The 18,428-nt window shown below is 50.9% G+C and overlaps 1 protein-coding gene across 8 annotated transcripts in view; it reads right to left on the bottom strand.

Annotated features, from left to right (window-relative positions):
* Positions 1-2,955: 2,955 nt before the first annotated feature.
* DLG5 (discs large MAGUK scaffold protein 5) overlaps positions 2,956-18,428 on the bottom strand; it is a 134,903-nt gene continuing 119,430 nt past the window's right edge. For 7 of the 8 annotated variants that reach the window (XM_059053112.2, XM_067025270.1, XM_067025276.1 and 4 more), the window contains 5 exons: positions 14,890-15,033; positions 14,502-14,629; positions 12,838-12,947; positions 12,012-12,121; positions 8,781-10,524 (listed from right to left, as the gene is read on the bottom strand). In XM_059053112.2, the coding sequence (XP_058909095.1) occupies positions 10,421-10,524; positions 12,012-12,121; positions 12,838-12,947; positions 14,502-14,629; positions 14,890-15,033 (596 nt within the window). In that variant the 3' untranslated portion in view covers positions 8,781-10,420. Of the gene's footprint in view, positions 3,013-8,780; positions 10,525-12,011; positions 12,122-12,837; positions 12,948-14,501; positions 14,630-14,889; positions 15,034-18,428 lie in introns of those variants that run through there. The other variant, XM_067025273.1, reaches the window with a different exon arrangement.

Below are 18,428 nucleotides of genomic sequence, written 5' to 3'. Positions count from 1 at the left end.
ATATTTGCAAGAAAAGGATGGTTTAATTTTGCACCTAGAATTTATTTTGATCTTAAGTAAATGCTTCCCAAGTATGCAATTTTTCGTCAACCTTTACACTTCTGGCTCCATGTATCAAAATAATGGTTTGTTGTTTTAAAATGACAGGGTTTGGCCCTCTTTTCATTAAACAGGTAGTCAGTTAAACTGATCTCATAAAAATGAGTTTAATCTTAATCTAATTTGAATAAAAGAATGCTACAATCAAACACTAACCATTAAAAATAATAATAAAGAACTTTAACCCTGGCAAGATGTATCGTATAGAGCATATGAAAGTCAGTTAGTATGATATATGGCACGCAGAGGGCGTTCTGCAAATGTCAGGGCCCATCCCCATGGTGGTGCACCCGGCTCAGGACCACTGAAGGGCAGCCCTTTTCCTTTCAGGTTATGCTCAGTCACGACCCGCAGTGCATCCTTAGGGACAGCCCTGCCATCCCCACGCACAGCGGCACTGCCAGAGGACCGACAACCCCTCGCAGTGCTGCGAGGAAACAGCATCGCCGTTTTCATGTGTGGGTGGCCATTACACGCTCTTCCACTCACGTCCCAAGACCCCTGAAGAAGAACACTTGGTGTCCCTCTCTCCAAGCTCCTCCCTTCGTGCCTCAAGGTTTCAGCCAGCACACCAGGCTCAGGAAGTTATGTGAGGATCAAGGATGTGAGGCAAGGTGGGCACGCTTACTTCTCGAATCCCAGCAGAAAATCTCCACTTCCTGTAACCCCAGGGTATGCACAGAAATGACTACCCACAAACCCCAAAGCAGGGCTTGCGCCCTACCCCACCGTGTGGGCGCAAAGCAGGGCTTCCAGTCTGGCCCGACATAAAACATCTTTAAAACCTTTCTGTTTCCTTCTTTAAAAGCTACGTTCCCTGTTGTCAACTGCCTAAGAAAACCGGAAAATGACAGCAGCTCACAGAGCCCCAGGGATGCCCCTCTACCCCCCAACAAACACCTATCCCAATCTCTGACCTTCTCTGAGGGGCTGTGTAGCATTTTAGCAGTGCCTCCTGTCAGAGAAACAAGCTCCACGTGATGGGACGGAACCCCTGTGCTCACCTGACCTGGGCTTGTATTTCCCCGCAACTAGGCTATTCGCCTGCCTGGCGGTCCTTTGCATTTTTGGTCTCAACTATAATAGCTCCATTTGCCACCGCAGTAGTGACTGCAATACAGGGCAAAAGGCTACACTAGCATCTTGGGTTACGTAAAGAAAACTAAGAAACAGAGCACTGTGCTCAGTCCTCCTGGGTGAGAAAGGGGAGAGTTTGATTTAGCTGGTATCTGCATCAAGAAGCAGTAGAGAGAAACATAAAAAAATGTGTTACCTTTCTGGGATGAGGAGTGGAATTACACATCTCAGTGTATACATTTTTCTGTCTTTTCTACTTCTGAAGCAAAAAGAGAAAAAATTTAAAAAACCCAAAAAACTCCAAGATCTGATCACCAAATCCTTCCAGAGAGGGTCTTCGAAGCCAAGGAGGCACTTTCAGTCCCACCCACTGGACTCCTGAAACCCTTTATCCACCCATCCCCCACCCCATCACTGATGTGTCTCACGCCATGTTCTTTCATGCCATAGGGAAGACAGGCCTCCACCTGGTCCTACAGGGTCATCTGAGGCCTGCAGGGGCAAAACCACAACAAAGAATCCAAGAATCCTTGGATGGAGGGTGCTCAGGACAGGGGGACATGCAACTCCCCCACTGTGGGCTTCTGGCTTCTTCTCATCCCCGCATTTTTCCCCCCCCAAAGACTGGTTCAGCTGTCATACCCAACTATCTGAACTGGCTTGAGGGCACTGACTGCCTCCTGGGGGTGTCTTCACCCCTAATTAGAGCCCACGTGCTCAATCCTGCCAGCAGAGGCAGTGAAAGCCTGGGTGCTGTGACTGTAGCTCCTGGTGTCCTTCCAAGGCTTTGAACCTAGCACGTGATGGTGAGTGCTTCTTGTCTCACCAGTTGGTTGCCGTAGGGAGATCAGGAAACCTTTTGGGTGAGAGTTTAATCCCTGCGGGGTAGCTGATAGTGCCTACTTATGGGCCTTAAGCTCTTCTTCTGCAGCCAAGAGTGGCTGAATCTCTGCTGCATGGGGGGCTGCAACTGTCCCATCCCTACAGTGGTCTTGGTACCCTCTAACTGCGTTAGCTGCTGTTGTCTGGGCGATGCAGCCACATCTTGACTTGCCCAGCTAGTAGCTTCCCCGGGGAGTGGAGTGACTTCATGATGGCGGCCACTACAAGGGTGACTCAGGGCTGCACGCTGACCCAATCGATATTTGGGGCAGAACTGTAAGTGATCAGATTGCTGACTTGGTCAAGAGTCCTGCTTGCGGACAGACACCATAAAGGCCTTCATGCTCTTGGAAGGTGATCAGTACTGGCAATGATCTTCTCTGCAGATCTGACAACAATGCCCCAGAATGTATCAGAAACACATGTACATAATCAATGCAACTTCAACCGCCTGTCATCCTGAGCTCCCATCCTGTGCGGAATGGCTGTCACTCCGCCTCTTGCCGACTGGGTCGTCGGATGGTAAGCAGTAATGCCTGACCTCTTGGGGATACCAGCAGCGTCAAGAGCATCATATAACCCATATAACCCACAGGAGGTCAAGCCTGCTCTTACAGGACTGAAGGATGAAGCACTGCTTTGGCACGGAGGCCAATAGTCTCGAGTTCCCCAATCCCTGGGCCCTCCCTCAACCTTGGACTGCTGGGGAAACGAGTGTGCAGGCTGCGAGGGACCCAGAGAAGCTCTTCTGATGGGCTTCTATCCCATGTTCTTCTGCATTTTTAAGGGCCAATTACCTGGGCTGTGACCTGAAACAAGGACCTTCTTGTACAGACACACGCCTTTCAGATTCAGCTCTGAGATTTTTGGTTTTAAACAAACAATTGTACTTCCCATAAATGAAGATGACCTCAAGCAGCAGCATCCTAGAGAATCACCCGCTTAGTCTAGACCCTGCAACACACAGAAACAAGAGATGACACAGGATGTCACAAAAGCTAACTTTAAAAAACATGCTGGTTTTTAGGAACAAGGGAGTTGTTTAGAAATTATAAAATGTTATCAGAAGTATTTAACATATTTCAAACACAAAAATGTAAAAACAACTTACCGTACACTTCAAGGAAAATGTAAACTTGTAAAATGCACAAATGAAACATATATTAACTTCACTCTAATTATTAGCAGATAATCTTAATAAAAATAAACTGTTAAGTCAAAAATAGCCACTGTCATTTCTAGCAAAATGTCTTGCAAGTTTAGATTTATCATTTTTATTTCCATGGAGAACCAACACCAGCACACACCGTTGCTAGGCTCAAAGCAGGTTTTGTTTGATTCTGTTCATTATCATTGTGTGTCCTGAGATGCAAGGCAGATGCCAGCCACACCCCATGATGTGCTCGGGGGCAGCCTGGCCCCACAGAACCCTCCAGTCCAGTCTGCAGGTGGGCATCTGGGCCGGCCAGCTCCTCTTCTTAGTCCTACAGTCGCTTAGTCCTCAGGGCATCTCTGTCCATCTTTGACATCAGTAGGCATAAAGCAGCTTCTTAGATGGTTAACTTCCTCAGAGCAGGTAGCGTCTGTGAGAAGCTAAGATCATCTCCAAACTAAGCACAAGTCTGCTTTTATCCCAAAGGCAACGCGGCAAAAAGAAAGGGCTGAGGGCAATCTACTATAACCGCTCAAAGCCTTGATGTCCTATCTTTAAGCCATAAACCCAACATAGAAGCTTCTACCAAGTTAAGTGAGTCTATATACAAACACGACAACAGTAAACTTAATCCGAATGCCCATTTGTTGGGAACTGGTTAGGTAAGTGATTGGTAAACCCACTGTGACAGTTCTTTTGATGTGTCAGTTTGACTAGGCCACAGTCCTGTTATTCAGTTAAACACTGAGCTGGGTGTTACTGTGAAGGCATTCTGAAGATGTGATTAAAGCCCCGATCAGTCGACATTAAGAGTAAGGGCTGGGGCTTCCCTGGTGGCGCAGTGATTAAGAATCCGCCTGGCAATGCAGGGGACACGGGTTTGAGCCCTGGTCCAGGAAGATCCCACAAGCCGCGGAGCAACTAAGCCCGTGCGCCACAACTACTGAGCCTGCGCTCTAGAGCCCGCGAGCCACAACTACTGAGCCTGCGTGCCACAACTACTGAAGCCCGTGCGCCTAGAGCCTGTGCTCCGCAACGAGAAGCCACCGCAATGAGAAGAAGCCTGCGCACCGCAACAGAGAGTAGCCCCCGCTCGCCACAACTAGAGGAAGCCCATGTGCACAGCAACGAAGACCCAACACAGCCAAAACTAAATAAATAAAATAATAAAAAAAAAAGAGTAAGGGAGTACCCTGGATAATCTGGGCAGGCATGATTCAATCCAAGCTACAGGGCTACCGCAGTGCCCTCAACACTGAAGAAGCCGGGAGGTTTTTTTGCCTGGAGAACGTAAGAGAGGATTCCTGGACTAGGGACACCAGGCACAGATCAGAGAACTGGTACCATACTGAAGAGAAAAGAACTAAGGGACTGGATGCTGCCGTACTGAATCCTGAATGCAAAGAGTCTCCCCACCTTCTTCCCCAGTGGGATCAGGGGTGCTGCCAGGCCGACCCATCCCATCAGGAGTGGAAGGACTCCTTTGGGGAATCTGAAGACAGAACTAAGGAGACCATTACTAAGATTCCCCAGTGAGCAGCCCAACCAGGCCACTCTACAGAGAAACTCAGACTACACACCTCCCCATTTGTTCTGGACCATTAAATTAAATGCCCATGATTAATCATTAGCTGACACAAAAGGATTACCTGATACCTGAGGTTAAAGCGCTAATATACAAGACAAGGTATCCTCAGTCCTGCTATCCCCCAGACCACAAAATAAATAAATAAATAAATAAATAAATAAGCCACAAGCAAATAAAAAAAACCTTAAACCTTGGAGGAATTAGAATTACGTGAGAAGAAATTATATCCAAGTAACAAGCATAGAATGATATTAAAAAATGACATTCAGAAAGAGTTCTTGGAAATTAAAAACCGGAGAGCAAAGCTGAAAAACTCAACAGAAGGGCTCGAAAGATAAAGCTGAGTGAATCCCCTCAAAAAAAGAGCAAAATGACAAAATGATGCCAATAGATCAGAAATTGAGGGACTCCGTCCAGGGTGTGCAACATATAAATAATGGAAGCTCCAGAAAGGAGGGAGGACGAGGAGGAAACCCGACAGCAAGTTATTTATTTTACTTTGACCCTCAGGCCTCCCAACCCAGATGCACCAATCAGCAGACCATGGTGAATACAGACCTTGCCTTTTTCTTAATCCAGAACTTTTCTAGAAAACAATCCTAGGAGAAGGTAAATGGAGTCATCTTCCTCTGAAGAAAGAATTTGGACCAGGGGTTAATCCTTTCTCCTCACAAGCAGCACAAGAAACAGGAGATCCATCAAAAGAGAGGAGAGGAAAGTCAAAGAAAGAAATCAAGAAAACTCCCAGGAAATTCTCAGGAAAGTAGAGGAGGTACCAGGATGAGGGCTGGCACCAGACCAAGAGGACAAGAAGTCTGGTCTGGAGCAGGGACTCAAGACAGAAATGTCCAGAGCTGTTAGCACCCAAGTCTCTGCTCGTTTCACAGGGCTCAGCTAAGAACAGAACGTTAAGGTGATCCCGGCCCCCGGGTCTTATTTCTCCTAGGCTTTTATCGACACAAGCTGGAGACCTTCCTGCTCTCCATATCAGCAAGAGAAACCAGCATTTCCTCCCACAGACGTGCTCAGCTTTGGCTCACTGCTGAAATCCAGAGGACGGCTGTGGTGAGCCTGAAAACTGCAGTCAGCGGTCCACGCCCTCTGACCATATTTCTGCCAGACACAGAGCGGCCACACGCCCCGAGTGTGGCGGCCCCGGGATCCCCAGGACTCATTCAAGTCCCTGCTCACTGACTTCCCCAAGGGGAAAGGACTCTTCAAAGTTCCCAGGGAAGCGGAGGCTCGCCCTGCCCCAGTGAGCCCGTGTTATTGTCTGGCCAATGTCATCGAACAGTGCCAGCGCCGCCCTGTGCCCTCACAGCTCAGTTGTGTGCTTGAGGCCCAGTGTTTTCAAAACCACACACGACGTTGTTTCAAAACACCTCCACTGGGGGTGAAAATAGAAAAAAGCAAGGAAATCATTAAACCGCAAGTCAGTACAGTGCTCACTTTGGGGGAAAAGGTGGAGAATTCAGCTACCATTGGGTGTTAAGAGGGCTTCTACGATAGCGGTAATGTTCCTTAACAGTGGACGCACTGTCCATTTTATTATTCTTTAGACCATGTATCTATACTGTGTATGCTCTTCTGTATGTATGACACGTTTCACGGTTGAAAAAAAAAGATATAAACTCATAATAGAAAGGAGAACTGAAGGGGAAACCATCAAGAAGCCAGGGGCTACATTCTGGAAGGTACGAGCACATGAAAGAAAGAGTATGCATGATTGAAATAAGTTCCAGGAAAGCCACAGGGAGAAGAGCAGCAGAAGCGAGCAGGGGAGAAGGCCCGGCTGTCCAGGCTCGGGCCTTGGAGCCCCATCGCCTGCAAGAAGATGATCGTTCCCACGCCAGCCACACTCCCAACTGTGAGATCATGCTTGCTCTGCACCCCACCCGGCAGTTCCTCGTATTTCTCTCCGTCCGTCCTCGGCATCCGTGCCCCGTGTGGCCCTCTGTCCTGTCAACCCCGAGGGGGGCGGCAGCTCAGCATCCCAGCCCCAAACTCCAGTTGTCCAGCCGCTTTGGTCAGCCTCAGAGCCTTGTTCCGGCCAGAGAGGCCCAGGACTTTGGGCCAGTGCTTGGCTCCTGGTCCAGACTCCTTCAGTTTCTGCTCCTGCGCTTTAGGCGTCAAGGACTCCTCCAGTCTCAGAAAGTCACGTGTGCCAAGGCTCCCAGAGCTGGGGTTTTGCTCAGGCTCTGCAAGGCCAGGAGGGAAGTCTCACTCCCCACCCATAACTCAGATGTCAGCATGGGAGGGGGCCTCAGAGGTCATCTCGTCTGCACTGTCTTTGGAGGCCCAGGCGAGATCTGTCCAAGGCCTCAAGGCTGGAGTTGAAAGTCAGCTCTGCCTTTCCAGAAGGATCTGAGCCATCGTGAGACAGACACCAACTGGGGGCAAAGGCTGCGCACCTCCAGCCCCTGCCTGGGCTCTGCATGGTTTAGAGACAAACACAACTGCACACCCCCGCCCCAAGCCAGTGCCACTCAGCCGTGTGTCCCAGGGGCTGTCCTGCAAGGCCTCAGCGCATCCAGAAACAAGCAGTCTATGAGCTCAGCGACCTAACTGCCCTCCATTTAAAGCGGCGTAGCAGTTTTACCCTGCAATTGTAAAAGAAAACCAAGTTTCCTGTAGAAAACTTGGAAAGTACAGAAAAGTCTAAAGAAGAAAATAAAAATCACTCATAATGCAACAAGTGTGAGCTGCTACGGCTTTGGCATCGTCATGGACCTCTTTTAAAAGAAACCATTTCCTGGGCTTCCCTAGTGGCGTGGTGGTTCAGAGTCTGCCTGCCGATGCAGGGGATACGGGTTCGTGCCCCGGTCCGGGAAGATCCCACATGCCGCGGAGCGGCTGCGCGCGTGAGCCATGGCCGCTGAGCCTGCGCGTCCCAAGCCTGTGCTCTGCAACGGGAGAGGCCACAACAGTGAGAGGCCCACGTACCGCAAAAAATAAATAAATAAATAAAATAATAAAAGAAACCATTTCCTAAAACAAGCATTTGTTGGGTGGGTCACAGGATCCAGGCTGCGGCGCACCCCCTCCCCCAAGGTCAGTGCTGAGTTTGTCAAGAAGATGTGGGTGACCGTGTGGTTGGCTTCACGCAGGCCGAGGAGCGGTGGGCTTGGGACAGCTGCCCAGGCCCTCCCCTCCTCTCCACGGCCACAGTCCGACGCAGCTCGGCGACTCCCGTGGCTGCAGGCAAGGCCAGAGGGACCTGCAGGTGAGACCGCAGGGTCCACAGTGGAGCTGCACCCGTGGGCCATGACCAGGGAGGCACTGGCGCCGAGTCTGCCCCTGCTGGCCCAGCCTCTGGCGCAGTGTGAGGCTTTTCCACGAGGGTCTGCCCTCAAGCTCCTCCAAGCAAACAGAGCAGAGGAGGAGGGCTCTGCTCTGACCTGGGCCTCGGGGCGCTAGTGAGGCAGCCCCGGCCTCCTGGCCACTTCTGCCAGGCTTCTTGCCTCCCTGGAACAGACTTTCAGGCCCAAAGTGGCTACCCAGGGGAGCCGTGGGTGGTCTCGCACTACAGGCCCCGGGCCAGGCTCGGCCTTCTTCACCCCGGGGGCCCGGTCTGGGCCTCACCCCCTGGCAGACAGGGACTCAACTGAGAACATGAGGGGATACTGGTGTCCTTCAAGCCCCCTTTGCTTTTCTCGGGCCAGCCCAAACCTGCAGATCTGAACGGGAGCCCCCAGGGCAGGATCTGAATCTTGCACAAATCAGCTGCCTGGCTGCAAGCACTACCCACAGCTCTGCTGCACAGAGGGACACATGGGAGGGAAGGAGGGAGTCAGAGGGGCTGAGGCCACAGGTAAGAGGGGCTCCTGACCATCATGAGAGCTGGCGAGAACCTCACGCAGCGGCCAATTCCAGCCACCTGCCCCAGCGGAGGAAGGCTGCCTCAAACGTAGGAACAAAGAGAGGGCAGGAAGCAGGGAAAGGTGGAAACTAAATGAATGCAGGCCTCTTCACCACAACAAGTTACAGAAATTGACCTTTATTTATTGTACTAAAGTCTGTTTAACTTTCGATACAAAGGAAGGTTTTAGTACAGAAAATCCCAGTCTGTCCGAACAGTACCTGTGCACACTGTACCATCACCGTCCCACCCCCGCAGCCCAGAGCAGCCCCCCCGCAGGGCGCCAGTGAGACCCCTCGACAGCCTGCAGGGGGTCCTAGTTGTCTGAGCCAGAACGCGTGTACCTGTGAAACGAAGGGCAGCACTGAGGACTGAAACGTGTCTCTTTTCGAACAACTGTGCAAGAAAATATATCCCTTTTTAAAAAAATGTCACTATGGCTAAACTATAATCTAGTGTCTAGAATTACAAAGAATAAAAATGAAATCAGCGATTTCTTGCTAGTAAAATGAAATGTTAGGAACAGTATTAAAATAGAGGTCCTACCCCAGTGACACTTACCCGGAGCCCCGTACAGTACCTATTATTAAGAGGACGCACAGTTTAAGGAGGAACCAGATCAAACCTTCAGCCAGAAACATCCAGCGTCAGAAGCGTTTAAAAAAAAAAAAACAAAAAAAAACCCCCACACAAACCCCAAACAAAGCCATCCTCGTGGAGCACTGCTCATGCTGTAAGCGCTAGAGCCAAGACTAGATAGATCCCAGTTTCTCTTTTTTTGAGTTTTGACAGTGACGGCACTAATCCTTAAGCTTCTGTAAGAGTTCTCTGCTCAAAGTCTGAAACACGAATGTTTTTACATCAAGTAGAGCGGATGTGCCTGCCCCACTCTAGAGCGCTTAGGAAATTACCCTGCAAAATCTGCACTGGTAGAGGCTGTCAGTATTCACAGAACCTAAAGAGGACCCAGTGGCATGCATCAGCCCCAGCCTAACACCCTGCCTGGAACTGGCTGTGTCACAGTGAACCCATGAAGCTCCGAGGACCAGAGAGAACTCTGGAATGATGAACGCAGGTGGACGAGAAGAGGACGCAGAGGGCAGGAGACAAAGTCCGAGGGACGCGTCCGCAAGACGGCCCAAGTCGCCCTCCTCCGTGCGGGAGGGGAATACACTGCCGCTGGAGAGTCTGCCCCACAAAGGCACTGGTTCCGCGCCCGCCGATGGTCGAAGCATCCGCAGTCGCAGGTCCTTCCAGGAGAGGTGCCACCAAGGAGCATGACGTTTGTCAAAGCTCTGGTCCCACTGACAAGAACCTCCCAAAGCAAAGCGGCCCCCAGCGAGGTTCCAGAGTCGTCCCGCTGAAAACAGGCACAAAACCAACACCAAAGCGACAGTGAGGAAAGGGCAGGGGCTGGGCAGCGACAACATGGAGCCGTTCAAGTAAACATAAACAACCGAATACTTAGAAAAGGCTTGTAAACTTGTGATCTGAAAGGTTCTCTTTGCAGCATCTCTGATGAGCTGGCTACGAGAAAGGTTGGTGTCGAGCCCCTCTACAGAGTCTTCTGTCTTACAGCGCACGAGTGAGAGGAATAGAGTCTGTGGCCCTCTGTCTACAAAGGAGGTGCTTCTGGAGTCCTGCTTCATGGATCCTTCCCCTTCACGTTTATATACAGAGACGTCTATCTTTAGTCGCTAGAAAGAGCTGAGCCAGGCAGTCACGCCAGCGGCCAAGCTGCAGCTGTCCCCAGCACCGAGTTCTAGAGAGGGCTGGCTGGGATCCACAGGACTTTATTTTGCTCTTGATTGACCACTGCCAAGATCTGAGCGCAAATACTCGACAGGGCTCCTCCCTGGACGACCCCTGCAAGAGAGCCCCCAAACACACACATCATTGGCCCAGAGGAAGACCCCAGGGTGAAGGCAAATAAACACATCTTTTACTCTTCCTGGCGTTCTGCCTGTTTTGAGCTACTTGGCCCTCCTGCCCCGCTCCCGCCTCACTCTCTTCCATCAGTGAGAAATTGGAAAAGAAAAAATAAAGAGTTGAGTGCAAATCACTTCGGCTTTTTACCTATCCCTCTCGGCAACTGTTCCATAGGATGTTAAAATTTTAGGCTCAGATGAAGGCTGGTGTCCCATTTTGCCAGGCTGCCCTGGTCCCTGTAACAGGGATGACAGGATCTGACCACACACATGAATTGCCAGGCCCCACTGCAATGATGCTCTGGGCTGCTTTGCCTAGTCATGCAATGGCGAGTCCCAGCACACCGGAAGGCAGCCTGGGCTGTGTTGTGATGGTCCAATCGGCAGCAGGATTCTACAGGTGACAAGGTTGGGTCTCGGAAGCTGGGCATCCCATGGCCCAGAGAAGATTCCCAGCAAAGATGATGGAATGTCTCCAGCTCTGGCTCAGGCCTGCTCTGCAGGCTTTCAGCACCACAGCCCGGCAGACACTAGACCGGGGCTCTCTGCGTGCTCCACGGAACAGCGCCAAGCGCTGGCTGCTTGCCACAGAAATGGACAGCGAGGTTTAGAAACTGCTATGGAAATGTGACAGAGTAATTTTACATCTGTTGAATCTAACAAAAAGTCAAAGCTTGTATTTTGTTAAGTTTTGGAGTTTTTAATGTTCTTTTCTCTAGTACTTGTTAATGTATCTGACTGAAATACCGGTCTGTAATGGACTGGAAATTAAAACACAAACACACGTAACACATACATAGACAGAAGCACCAAGGCTGGGTTTTGAGGCCAAATGTTGCATGAGAAGCGTCAAACTAGATCACAACACTCTCTACAAGTTAATTAAAATCACTGTCTCCACCTCTCTGTGGCCACAGTGTTATTATGCCCCCTACAAATGACTGATTTTATGGAAGAAGTTGAAAGTCACAAAGTGAAATGGCAGTTGGTAAACTGGAACCCTGCTTCCTCTGGTTTGCTTTGTTTCAAAGGCCAGAGATAGTAAAGGTGCAGCTTATCTTCAAACTTCACTGCAAAACTGGCCCGACCTGGAAGGTGCTGGGGACAGATGGTCACAGCCACCACCGCCGTGCTACCCGCCCAGGGAACGCTGGAGCTGTGCTACATGGCGCCTGTGCAGCCGCCACACAGGGCCAGACTGTGACCCAAGGCCAGAATTAGTGAACGTTACCTCTGGACCTGCAACTGCCTGACACTGCCCTGTGCCTGCCATCAGACCATCTGTGATGAAAGTGCTCACTGTGACGGCATCCACCAGGCACCCCGGAAGTGCGGGCTGTTACCACTTCTAAGAAGGACGTCCTTGGGAAGCCTGCATCCGTCCCCGCTGCCTGCTCCTCTTCTCCAGGCCTGACGCACACCTACCTGTGAAGTACCTGCTGTACTCCTGTTCAATCTTCTGAGCCGTCTCAAACTGCTCTTTGGAATGCCTCTGAGTCACCTTGTCCTTCAGGTAGATGGGGTCTCTCTGCTCCCTGTTGGGACATCCAGGGAACCAGGCTGAGCTTCTCACCTCCCCCCAGGCCCTCCCCCTCCTCTTTGCTTCTTTGTCCAGAGTAACAGGGGTCTCCACCACCAAAGGGCCCCCATGTGTTCCCCTGGTAAAGCACAGCCTGCAGGCTCCATGGGGAGCTCCGGGCAGAGAGGGGGAAGGTGGGAACCCCAGTGTGTGCACACAGAGACCAGACACCTCAGCTGGCCCCCGAGTGCAGGTTTCAGAAGCCTGGAAGCACAGAAAGGCAAAGTGGAGGAGGGCCTTGGCAAGCCGTTAGCCCAACCGGCGCAGAAACTCAAGCCCAGTGGGAGCCAAGGCCCATCCACATCACAAGCCAGCTCCTGGCAGAGCTGAACCCAGGCCAGGCCACCCAGTTCCTGTGTTGTTGTGAGTGCCCAGCTGAGAGGCAGGAGAAGGGGAAAGGGGCTGGCAGTCAGGAGGGGAGCCATGCGGACAAAGCTGGACCCACTCAGGGAGTGGTGGCAGCGTCCAAACAGCGCGGACAGTGGTGTGGAGGGAGGGCTGTGCCGGGTTCACGTGCCTGGCTCAGCGTGACATGGGGGCTCGAGGGGGAAGGCCGCTCCTACATGGGATGCCTATTTCAAGGCCAAGGGGGCCCCCCGCCCCACGGCTTTGAGCCAGCAGTGCATCCCCAGCAAGGCCCCAAGCCAAGCCCCCGAGGAGCCTGTCACCTACTTGATGTGTTTGGCGCTCTTGTAGTGGATGAAGATGACGATGGGGTAGATGTGCATGTGGTGCAGCCGCTCAATGGCGTGGGGGGCGACGTCCAGGAGACAGTGCCGGTTCTGTGGGGAGGGAGACAGTGAATACCTGGGCAGGTGCGGGGCCGGGGCCTCGGGAGCACTGGACACTCCAGCCTTCCTCTGCCACCGATGGGCCCCACCCCTCCCCTGACACTGCCCTGCCTTGCCCTGTAAGTGAACTTACAAGGTTCTACCAACGAACAAGGCAGCAAAACCAGTCTTTCGTTAAGACCACACATGATACACGGAGGGGAAACCTCATCTGGGAAAATCTCTCCCCACAAGCCGTCAGCTGTGATGATGGTCCAGGCTGGGAACCAGGGCCAAGCGGAGTCTGGACGACCCCCACTCCAAACTCCCTTTCCTGCCTTTACCCAGATATAGGAACCTCCTAAAGCGCTACCCCACCTGGCCTCAGAAACCTTACTTCTGCCAGTCTGGGGAAAAGAAGATGTGGAGACTCGGCGGGGGGCTGAAGCAGGGTGAGGGGGGGGAGTGTGGGTCTTTGCGTGGCTGTGATTGAAATGCATCCCATGGATCCCCTGAGCCTTCAGGCAGAGTATGAGCCAAAGGCAGGCCATAGGCACCCTGCCTGTGGTTGTCTCTGACCCCTAAAAGCTCCACTGAGGGGGTCCACCCTTTGGCAGGCTTTCTGACGTCGTGGGGGCACCCCTGACTGGAGCTCGTCCACTTCAACTGGGCATTCTGCACTGACAGCTGTAAGAAGTCAACTCCCTCACGTAACAGGAGGGATCCAAAGCCTGGCGAGGTAAACTGACCATCCAGGAAGGATGGAGCCCCAAAAGCGCCCACATCCTCAGACTTGTGAGGGATGCTTTTCTAAAAGATTTCCCCACTTCCCCTCATACTACCTGGCAAACAGACCCCAGCGTGTTCACAAACCTAAAGGCACGCGGCAATGGCTCTTATCCTTTCAGGGTCGTGGCCCTGATGGAAGGCGTGCCCTTGTCCCTAGAATAAGGCACATCAGCTCAGCACACAAGCTCAGCAGATGCATTCTGGGACCCTGTTGTAGAAATCCCTGTGAGGGGCCTTTCCTAGCGTTCAAAGCTCTCATCAGACGGGCTTCCCTGGTGGCGCAGTGGTTGAGAGTCCGCCTGCCGATGCAGGAGACACGGGTTCGTGCCCTGGTCCGGGAAGATCCCACATGCCGCGGAGCAACTAAGTCCGTGAGCCATGCCCGCTGGGCCTGCGCGTCCGGAGCCTGTGCTCCGCAACGGGAGAGGCCACAACAGTGAGAGGCCCGCATACCGCAAAAAAAAAAAAAAAAAAAAAAAAAAAAAAAAAAAAAAAAAAAGCTCTCATCAGAGCCCCTCAGAGAGGGAGACATGACACACGCACAGGGCGACTTTGGCCCAGGACTAGCTTCCCACTCATGAAAGTGGAAGCACAAGAAGCAACAGGGGCCGGCCCCCAGTAGGTTAACTCAGACTAACGGAACACAGGCGAGCTCATGAAGGTCCGAGGGACATGCAGGGCAGATGTGCAAAGGTACAGAGCCCGGACACACACAATGGGGTCCAAAGCCTGGACTCAGAGAGGCGCCCCCATCGGTTGGTCTGAAGCAACAGGTACCTTTTCTGTGATCTCCTTTATGGAAGCCACTGTGGTCACATCAAAGTGGCCACTCCTCCGCTTATAGTCGACAAACAGGCAGTCTTTGACACCCCGCTCGATGGCCTGCTGGGAGGCCTTCATCACCTCTGCAAAGCACAGACACAGGAATCAGGAATGCCCTGGCGCCATGAGCCGTCACTGCACGTGCCAGGAAGAACGCTGCGCGGAAGAGACTTTAGGAACCCAGGCCCGCTGTCCTCTCCCGGACAAAGAACCAGAGGTTGCAGACTGACCTGAGCCAAGTGCAGGGGACTCTGAAACGCCATGGGATCCGTGCCCGGGGACAGGGGCAGGAACACAGACACAGGGACAGGCACAGCCCCGCAGGCACGAGGGCATCCCTTACCAAGGGGGCATCTGCAGAACTTGCCGGGCACCTCGTTCACGAGCATTTCCTTCACCACATCCAGTAAGGGCCCCAGGATCAAGACGGGCCTCAGGGAGGTGCAGTCCACCTTCTGGACCCGCTGATAGGCAAGGCTCACCGAATCTGAGGGAGAGAGGGGAGCAGTGTCCTGGACACCCACCTGGAGCAGAGGGAGGAAGGGGAGGGGCTGGGGACCCACTGCTCCCCCGACCTTGCTTAGCCCAGGGAGGCCCACCTCCCTCACTCCGCAAACCCGGAGCCAGCTACCCAGCTCACCCTGGTTTGTCTGGGACTTGCCCAGTTGTAGCACTGAGAGTCCCATGCCCCGGGCATACCGAGGCACGGCCGCTCCTGGAGTCCAGCACAGTGTCCCTGCCCCATGGACACCCAAGACACCGCAGCACTTCACCCTGCTCAAATTCTTCCCTGTGTGCCCAATGCGCGCTCCCCTCACCCCTGGCATATACTCTCTGCTCTCTAGAGAGGCGACCTCCCCTGAGGCAGGTGTGGTCATGTGACCCAGGCCTGCCCCATGGGGCGAGCCAACTCTCCCCCTTCCCATGAGCTGAAATGGACAGGACCGGGGGCAGTGAGCCAGCTCTGATCCTGCAGATGAGAACAACCCTCAGGAAATGACAGAGCCACAGGACAGAAGGGACCTGGCTCCCTTATGATCCCCAGAACAGAGCTGCCTCCCAGGGATTCCCCCCACCAGCTCAGACTTTTATGTGGCAGGGAAATAAGCTTCTTATCATGCTTCAGCCATTGTTGTCCCGTCTCAGTTACAGCAGTCAAACCAATATCCTAGTTGATACATGTAGTAAAAACCTCCCCTTCCACCAAATGAATAAAAAAATCCTTGCAGGGAGTGACCGCCTAAAAACCAGCATGCAAATATCTTCTTGGCACCTCCCTTGTACCGATCACTGTGCTGGCATCTCGGAAACACTTTGAAAAAGAGCAGAAAGCACAGTCCCTGCCACTGCAGAGCTCATGCTCTAACCAGGCTCACAGACGGCAACAGGTTAAGAAACAAGACAACCATACAAGAGTTGCCTGCCAGCTCCAGGCAGCAGGACAAGAAACCTCACCCTCGGGGGTGGGTAGGGGGGTGGGGGTGGTAGGGGCGATGAGGAGGGGCAGAGCTGAGGTGAGGGTAGCCTGAGGTGGGCTTGTGAGGAAGGGTCAATGAGAGGTCCGGCCTGGAAGGCCCGTGACTAGGAGACGAAGACAGACGGACCAGAAGGCAGAGCTTTAGAGGTGAACACGCAGGGCGGTGCTCGGTGCAGCCTCAGCTCCACAAACACCGAGCTCACAGGCAGAACCGCGTGCATTTTTCCGATCGGATGATTACCCAGGTACATCTATATGGCTTCCTATACAGCATTTCTCAACCTGGTGACCAGATGATCCGTTATTAAAGCAGAGGGAGGGTTTGGTGATCACATTCACTGTCCAAGACCCACACACACTTCTGACTGAAGGCTCTGTGGAGTCCCAGGGCAAAGAACTTCCTCCAGGAAGAGATAAAAACACCCCCTCTTTTAAAACTTTGAACATTACAGATAAAGCCAGGCATCCTCTCCAACACCTCTTCTCCAGTCCTGGTCCTCAACAGTTTCCTCATAACCACCATCATAGTCGGTTATAAGGATATAAAGTACATCCTCTTCCAGATGCCATTCTTACATGTTGACTTTTACAGGCTCAAAATACCTAGAAAATATGTATGTCCATGTGCTCAACAAAAATGACAATATACATTTCTGTATCACGATACATGCGAAAATCCATGACACATTCCGCAACTCACTCTTCTACTCAGTCTCATGCTTCTGAACCGCATCCCTGGGGATTCCCATTGATCTCCCTATAACTCCTTCTGAACATCCTACGGGATGGATGCCCTGCACCTATTTATCCATTTCCCTGTGTACGGACACTAAGTCACTATGTCTTCAACTTAACTCAAAGAGAATCATCTTCTCCCCTAATGATTATTAACATTCCACACGGAGGGGCACCAATTCAGAAGATTCCTTTTCCTCCCCAAATAATCTGCTTTGTCGGAAGTCCTCATAGTTACAGAATCATAGGGGGTGCTACAGAGCATCTCGCAAGTACTAAATCCAACAAGAGTCAGAGGTCCAGAGAGAATAAAATACTCCCTGGGAAGGGTAAATAAACAGACAAATAGACCATCTGGAAGTAACCTAATGTTGTTATGTAAACTGCTTTTAAAACTGGTATAGATATTAAAACCCAAAGCATAAAGGTAATAATAAATCTATGCTAATATTCACATAATATAAAAAGGATGTAATTGGTATCAGCCATAACATAAAGGGGGCGGGGGGGGGATCCCAGAGATGTAAGGTAGAGTTTTTATATAGGATTGAAATTAAGCTATCATCAGTTTAAAATGAATTGTTATAACCTTAAGATGTTTTATGTAACTGCAATGGTAACCAAAAAGAAAATATCTATATAATATACACAAATGGAAATGAGAAGGGAATCAAAACATGTCACTATAAAAAAAAATCAATAAAATACAAAAGGCGGCAGCAAAGGAGGAAAAGATAGACAAAAAAGCAACAAGACATATAGAAAACAGCTAACAAAATGGCAATAGAAAGTCCTTTCATATCAGTAATTACTTTAAATATAAATGGATTAAATGCCCCAATTAAATGACATAGATTGGCTGAATGCATAAATAAAAAAGATCCAACTATATGCTGTCTACAAGAGACTCACCTTAGCTCTAAGGTCATTCATAGGCTAAAAGTGAAAGGATAGGAAAAAATAATAATTCGTGCAAACGGGCACCTAAAGAGAGCAGGGGTGACCACAGTTGTATCAGACAAAATAGATTTTAAGACAAAAACTGCCACAAGAGACAAAGAAGGATATTACAGCATGATAAAAGGATCACTTCTCCAGACAGATAAAACAATCATAAACATATATGCACCCAACATTAGAATTCCCAAATAAGCAAAGTGAACACTGATGAAACTGAAGGGAGAAACAGACACCAACACAGTATTAGTAGGGCACTTCAGTACCCCACTTTCAGTTATGGATAGTACAACCAGACAGAAGATCAATAAGGAAACAGCACTTGAACAACACTACAGACCAATGGACCTAACAGATTCCCCCCTAGAGCCTCCAAGGGAGTGTGGACCTGCCAGCACCTTGATCTTGGCCCAGTGGTACTGATTTTGGACTTTTGGCTTCCAGAACTGTGAGAGAATAAATGTATGCTGTGCTGACCACAAAGCGTGTGACATTTGTTACAGCAGCCCCAGGAAACAAATACACAATGAAAGCCAGAAGACAATGAATTATATATTTAAAATGCATAAGTAAAATATCTACCAATCTAAAATTCTATATCCAGTGAAAAATCTCCAAAATGATGGGAAAATAGACCAAAAAAAAAAAAAAAAGAGAGAATTTGTCACCAACAAACCTGCATTACAAGAAATGCTGAAGGTCACCATAACATC

Source organism: Kogia breviceps, chromosome 2, assembly GCF_026419965.1.
Source record: "Kogia breviceps isolate mKogBre1 chromosome 2, mKogBre1 haplotype 1, whole genome shotgun sequence".
NCBI lineage: Eukaryota > Metazoa > Chordata > Mammalia > Artiodactyla > Physeteridae > Kogia > Kogia breviceps.
The sequence above is the reverse complement of the archived record's forward strand: the minus strand, read 5'-3'. Positions and strand labels throughout refer to the sequence as shown.